General features: G+C 47.7%; 1 protein-coding gene across 1 annotated transcript in view; it reads left to right on the top strand.

The window, feature by feature from the left end:
- The window catches only part of FAH (fumarylacetoacetate hydrolase), a 42,888-nt gene that overhangs the window by 5,127 nt on the left and 30,359 nt on the right, over positions 1-7,402 (top strand). Inside the window, exons 2-4 of the mRNA XM_045285691.1 lie at positions 484-594; positions 3,533-3,654; positions 4,180-4,229. Coding sequence (XP_045141626.1) covers positions 484-594; positions 3,533-3,654; positions 4,180-4,229 — 283 coding nt within the window. The remainder of the gene's footprint in view (positions 1-483; positions 595-3,532; positions 3,655-4,179; positions 4,230-7,402) is intronic.

Below are 7,402 nucleotides of genomic sequence, written 5' to 3'. Positions count from 1 at the left end.
CTGCTCCTTCTTGAGACCTGTGCTCCAGGTATTTGACTTAATTCCTACTTCTGGGTGCAGACTCTGCCCTGGAAGCAGAGATGATAAGAGGTTCTGTCAAGACAGAAAACACAGCAATTTAGCTCATTTGAGGCCCAAGTAGCAAGGGCTGGATGCTGAGGGTCAAATTGGGGGCCATTAATAAGAGAGCCACTCATAGTGACTGTCTAGGACAGGGTAGAACCCCTGTGGGTTTGTGAGACTGTAACCATCTACCAAAGTGGAAAGCCTCATCTTTCTCCTGAGGAGCATCTGGTGGTTTTGAACTGCTAACGTTTCAGTGACTATACCAATGCGTAACCCTCTAAGCTACCAGGGAGTCAGAATTGACTTAATAGCAGTGAGCTGAATTGACCAGGGGAGCCAGGAGTTCTTACCTAGACAAGCTCTCCATGCAAATAAGCCAAGGCTTCACTCAGTGCTGACCATGGCCTCTCCTCCCAGCCAAGACCGAGGATTGGCGTGGCGATAGGTGACCAGATCCTGGATCTCAGCATCATTAAGCATCTCTTCACCGGGCCTGCCCTCTCCAAACACCAGGATGTCTTCGATCAGGTAGGACATTGTGACATACCTAGTGTCTGATTTCGGTGGCACTTGTGACACATGCCTTCCAGATAATGCTCTTTGTCCTCCATTTCAACAACCTTAATTAGGATAGGCGGGACTGGCAGTGGTGGCCTTGGGACCTGTCGGAGTAGGCTCCTAAGTTCCTTGAGACCAAATGGAATCCTCTGGAGTTACTGTCTATGTCGTTGACCCTAGCATTTCCAGCTGCAGAGACGAGGCTCCTCAACAAACCAGGGGAATGTCCTTATTAAACTGTTTGAGCTTCTGCCTGTCTGAGGCCTGTGTGGGTTCCTCACAGAAGGAACCATGAGCCCTACCTTCCAGGTCCCCCGGTATAGGCTGTGAGGAGAGGACAGATGACCCTCAGGGCCGGCCGCCAGGTAGGAGGCAGCTTGCTGTGCACACACATGTGGAATGGGCATGAATCTACTTAGCTGCATGGGGTCAGGTATTTGGATGTTAATCTGTTCACTTCATGGCTCTGGAGGAGAGTAATGTGTATTGGGCACCCACCACGTGCCAGACCCTGTGCCAAGCTTTTCACACATATCCCCCATTCCGTCCTCACAGTGACCCTCTAGCATCCCAGATGTAAGCCTCCTTTGAGCACCAGAAATGAGGTGCAACATCACATGGGCCCAAGGGGACAAGTCTAACCTGTACAACCCGCAAATGCCTTTCTGTTAAACCCGACTGACTAAGAACCTCATTGGGGGGGAAATGTGGTAAAACACGAAGGGCTCTTCAGAACGTTCATGGAAATTTTCCATGTTCTTTTTTCCCACGAGCTTTTGGAAGCCTCTTTGTATATATGATTATTAACTTAACATCTTACCCATGTTTAAAAATGATGCTTAGAAAGCTTTTTATTGTGAGTTAGATACTGGTTGACAGTGCAATCATCAGTTTTACATTCAATCATTCATACGCACGTTGTTCCAGCTCACCCACTGCAATCCTGCCGATGCACTGTCACGTGTCCCACTTCCTCCCTGGTCTCCTGTTTGTTTCTTTCTGGTCTCCTAACCCTCTGGACTTAGTCCTTGGGTAAGTGCTGCCCTTTTGATCTCAAACAGTCGATGATTTTAACACAGGGATGTGTTCAGCTCCAGACCTGAAGGGTGACCAAGGGCCAAAGTCTTGGGAATCCCAACATGTCAAAGCAGGCTCCTAGGTGCCTTGACCAGTAAGCCTGGCCTCTTTAGTCTACCGTTTTTAAGTGTACATTTCAGGGATTTTAATTATAGTCATCATGCTTACAGCTATCAGTCCTATCTAACACATTTTCATCCTTCCAAACAGGAACTCGGTAATCTTTAAGTAATACTTCTCCATTTCCCCCAAGAAACCTCATTGTAAGTCACACGAAGGGGATCAGGTTAGGCTGGGAGCCACTGTGCAGATTAGAGGGTGTACCCCATCTCAACTGCAGGCCAAGCCAAGAGTAATAGGAGTCGTGTTAGTCTGGGTAGACCAGAGAAACAAATCCATGGCCACACGTATGTGTATAAGAAAGAGATTTATATACAAGAGCAATTGAACATTGAGAAAACATTCCAACCCAGTCCAGTCCAAAGTCATGTCTGGTATTAGCCCATATGTCCAACATCAATCCATAAAGTCCTCTTCAGACTCACAAAACACATGCAATGATGCCAAATGCAGAACGGTCACAGGCCAGTGGCTGCAAAGTCAGTGGTGGTAGAATCATCTCAGCGCTGGCAGGGGTCTCCATGTGGCCATTCCAGTTCCCAGGGCTGCATCAGGGTAGGTCCATGTGGCATCTCCTCAGGGATGCCTCACAGGAAGCCAACCTTGTCAGTAGAGAATCTCCAAGAGAGTGAACTGAGAGAGATAGTGTCTCTCTCTCACCTCCAAGGAGAAAGTACCAGATTTCCCAGAATTCTAAGGAGAAGGCCATGCCCACACAGAATTCTCATTGGCTATCTCCAGATTGACAGCCTAGACTCCACCCCTACACTCTTCATCCTTAAATTGACACCAGATTAGTTGACTACCACAGGAGTCATGGGTTAAATTGTGTCCCCAAAAAAATCTAAGAAAAAAAAATATACACCTGTGTTGAAATCCTGGTCATCTGTACCTGTGGATGGGATCCTTTTTGGAAAATAGGGAGTTTTGTTATGTTAATGAGGCTATATGAGTGGGTCCTAAACCTAATCCCTGTGGAGTAGTGAAAGAAACACATTAGACACAGGCGCACAGAGAACACTAGGATTGCCACGGATGGCTGGCTGTCCCATCTAGGAGACTGGCCCATAGGAGGGATCAACCTGTCTGAGACCCGGATTTGGCTATTTTAGCCTCCATAATGCTCTTTAGAGGCAAAGATGATGAAACCTTGTCTCGTGTACGTTGGACAAGTTGTCAGAAGAGACCAATCCCTGGAGAAGGACAAAGTATAGTGTAGTAGAGGAAGGCCCTGGACAACGTGGACTGACACGGGGGCTCTGACAGTGGGCTCAGCCATAAGAACAATGGCGAGGCTGGCGCAGGACTGGGCGGTGTTGTGTTCTGTTGTGCATCCGGCCCCTATGCGTTGGCACTTGTGATGGCACCTTAGAACAGCAGCCTCCGGCACTGTGAGACATCAGTGACCTTCCTGTGTTTTCAATGCTGTGTGGTTAGGGCAGGTCAAGGTGACTACAAGGACAGGGTTAGCCATTAGAGGTGCAACTCCTGGGCTTTGACAGCGGTGGGTGATTACATGGAGGTTGAGGTCCCCGTCACAGAAAGGTCATGCCTTTCTTCTGCTTGGTGACAAGACTAAGGACTAAGGTCCTGAGAGGTAGAGGGAACCGGAGAAGGGTGGCAGGAGCCCTGGCTAGTTGGACGCCCATGGGTGGGGGAGATGCCTCCGGGGCTTTCTCTGTTCTGCACATTCTCCCTGTTTTGTCCCTAGTCAACCCTCAACAGCTTCATGGGCCTGGGACAGGCTGCCTGGAAGGAGGCAAGAGCCATGCTACAGAGCTTGCTGTCTGCCAGCCAGGCCAGGCTCAGAGATGACACAGAGCTTCGGAAGCGGTGAGGAGCGAGTGGGCATTGGCGGAGGTGGGGAGTGGGGGGGGGAGGAGGGCAGCGGGGTAGACCTGAGCGGTAGGGTGGTCCATGCTGCTCTGAGTTGTGACTTGGCTGCCTCGCCTTGTTGAGTCAGGCCCGCCTGCATGCAGCCCCTAGTTAGGGGTAGACTGGGCTCCCCTCTGTGCCTCAAAGGCCAGGACGGGGCGCTGGTCCGCTTTTTCCATTCATTCCACAGGCCTTTGCCCACATCATCTGTGCTCTTGTCCTTTTCAGACCAGGAGTCCCCCAGCCTATATCCTATTCTGGAACATAGAACCAGAAAGAGGCAGTCTTGACTTTAGTAGGCGAACACCCCCTGGTGTGGCTAGGTTCAGCTGAGCTGTGGCTCTAGTCAAGCCTAGAATTGCCCACTGAAGTATTTGGGGGGTGGTCTGGGCTGGGCTGGGCTGAGCCTGCAGGTGGGTGATCAGATCAGGAACACTGATTCATTACCTGCTTGATCCTGAAGTTCCTGATTCTGTGTTTCAGAGCATTCACCTCCCAGGCTTCTGCCACGATGCACCTTCCAGCCACTATAGGTGAGTGTAGTCTCTATACTGAGACATATTTGGTGAGGCAGTTGAGCCCAAAATGAGTGCCTTAGAACTTGATATCTGTTGGTAGGAGGGCTGTGAATGGGGGCTCTGGGCTGTTACCCCTTCCCCATTAACTCAGGTTATTTAAAAGCCGAAGCTCTCTTCCCCAGGGTTTGCAAACTACTCAAATTTGTGTCTGACTACGTGGCTCCTTGCACAGGCTCATTTCCTTTTCCCAAGAGGCTTTGGGGCAAGTACTCTGAACTCAACCCCTGAGTCAGCAGATTTGAGGAAAGAGGCCAGAAAGCAGTGAGGGGCCCCAGTGTAAGCACTTGGCAGGATGTGCAACTGGAGTTTCACTTGGGAAGTTGGAGTTGTTGAAGCTGATCTGTCTCAGGCAAAAGTTGAAGGCCTCCATCTGGGTCCACCAGCTCTGGGAGGAGGCCTTGCCACTTGAGTTTGTGCCCAGGCATTCTGAGTAGTTGGGTGCCCTGCCAGTTCCCTCAGGACCAGGCTGGCTGAGCTCAGTGTTCCCACGGCCTGAGCCCTGGAAGCCCTTCCCACTGCCTCTGCCTGGTGTCTATGGCTCAGGTCCTAGATCAGCCCAAGGCAATGTCACATGAAGGTAATCCACTTCGAAAAGAGGGGTAGACATGACCTTCACCTAAGGATTTGAAGATTACAAAGAGTTGAAAAACTATGCTGAGAAGCATATAACTGAAACCAAACCTGCTGTCATCAAAGTGATGCGACTCCTGTAGGCCTCCCGCGTGAGAGCTGAGTTCCCCTGCGCTTCCTTGGTTGTAATCTTATAGGTGTAGATCACCAGGCCTTTCTTCTGTGGCACCTCCGGATGGCTTCACATCTCCAACCTCTAGACTATAGTTGAGCCTGCATGGTTTGTGCCACCCGGGGACCACACATCGAAACTTGCGTAGGATAAGTTGCTTCCCTGTGTCACTCAGCACCCATTCATTTCTAGAAGGAATTTCCCTTTATTTCCTTTCTCTCAGTTCTTCCTTTCCTCTATTGCCTCTAACCCTTTCTAATATATATATGTACAAGTCTGTATAGTCATATGGTAGTGATATTCAGACTTGTATATATGTATATGTATATATATATGTGTATATATGTGTGTGTGTGTGTGTGTGTGTATATATGACAGTTAATGAGGAGGAAAAGCTTTACATCTGGCCTGAGTGCTCTGAATTGCCTTGCTGGGTCTATCTTGTGTTCTTCTCTGGAAGGGGAGTTGATCTTGTTGCAGCACAGCGTCTTGTTATTCTACAGCAAGTGCCACAGTGATCCTTGTATTGTACTCTACTCTTTATACCGCACACTCTGGCGTTTTCTTTTCTAGAAAAGACTCCATCTCTACCTCTACTTTGAGTTTCTCTAATAAGCAGTTGAATTGCAATAGCCACACCAGGACAACAGGGATGCCCAGTAGGGGTAGGCGAAGGCCTACCGTGTGCCAGGCACTACGAGAATAGCTCCCTTATTTCTTTTAGTGCCACGGTATCCTGGTGATTAGCATGATTTCCCATTTGACATTTGGAGAAACTGAGGCCCAGAGAAGAAAAGGGGCTGCCCAAGATTACACACACACAGACACACACACACACACACACACACACACACACACACACGTGCGCGCACACTCGAGAAGGAAATGGCGGAGTCAGAACTCAAATAGAGATTGGATAAATTGTTTCAATGCCTGCAGATAGCCCTAGGTGGAAATGAGGTAATACTGACTTGAAGGTGTAGGTTTAAGCCAGGCCTTTTCTGCTCCTCAGACTCATGGTTTTATGAAATCGAGCTCACTCACTTCTGTGTTTCTGTTTTTAAAAGAAGAGCTGGCACATTGGATTTTTTCTCTTTTCTATCAGTACCTGTGAATTATTGTTTGTGCCTCACGTGCCTTACATTCTAAGACCAAATGCCCAGCATGTCAATGGCAGGAAACAGAGGAGGTCTTGCCCGGGGAGGGGAAGGGAGCAGGACCGACAGGAGGCCAGGGGACCCTCTGTGAGTCAGCGATGGGACATTGCAGTCATTTGAATTTTCCAGATGCAAAGTTATATTTTCACACCTATAACTTGCTTTAGCTGCGCGTACAATGTGCCCTCTTGTGAATATGTTATTACAAGCTTCTGCTGCTGCTTTTTTTAAGTCTCCTGCTAGCTTCTCTATTAGTTTTGTTTATTTGGGTGTCAGTTCTTCCATGTGTTGAATTAGCACCTTGTTTGTTTGTTTTTCCCTATGGAGCCCTGTTAGTGTATTTGTTACATGTTGGGCTGCGATTTGCATGGTCGGCAGTTCGAAACCACCACCAGCTCCCAGGGAGAAAGACTGGGGTTTCTACTCCTGTAAACAGTTACAGTTTGAGAAACCCACAGGGACCGCTACAAGCCAGCATTCACTCGATGGCAGTAAGTTTTTTTGTTTGTTTTTTTATTTTTAAGGTTTGTTTGTTTTTCTCCTCCTAGTGATGTATTTTTTAAGACACTTAAAATTTTTCAGTGCAAACAAAATTTTCAATGCATTTTAAAATATACTCATGTCAATCAGCAGAATTAATTGGGGTTCTCAAGCTTTGTGATAGGTTTTTAAGTGTTTTGAAATTATATAATTAGTAATAGGTTCTAACCTATTGGGTCGTTATGAGTTGAACTTGTCTTGATGGCAGTGAGTGTGAATTTTCATAGTAATTCCACTGTACTTTCCAATATAGTCTTTAGTTTTACACTTGGAATCCTCTCTCTATATAGCTTGTTTTGGGGAGTTGGGTGAAGGCATACAGAGCAAACTGGTCTTCCATTCCACAATTCATACACATTTTGTGCCAATCCTTTGCTTGCAATCACGGCAATGTAACGTCACCGTCTCACTTCCTCCTTGTGTTTCTTGTTGCCATTCTTCCTTCCGTCTGAGCTCTTCTGAACATTATTGCTGGGTCGATGCTGCTCTTTTGATCTCAAAGGGTTGATTGTTCTATTGTGTGTGTCTCACTAGTGCTATTGTTCCTTGCATAGACCTATTGTTTGGCTGAAGTTTGAGCCACAAGGTGAGTTCATTCCCAGACCTGAAGGGCAACGAAAGGCCGTCATTTTGAGGGTTTCACAAATCTCTATCCCACAGTCAGTCTGTTTGAGGTTTTTCGGATGATT

This window comes from Echinops telfairi, unplaced genomic scaffold, assembly GCF_000313985.2.
Source record: "Echinops telfairi isolate 266 unplaced genomic scaffold, ASM31398v2 ScPeMD7_7475;HRSCAF=8513, whole genome shotgun sequence".
NCBI lineage: Eukaryota > Metazoa > Chordata > Mammalia > Afrosoricida > Tenrecidae > Echinops > Echinops telfairi.
This window is presented reverse-complemented; position numbering and strand designations above follow the sequence as displayed.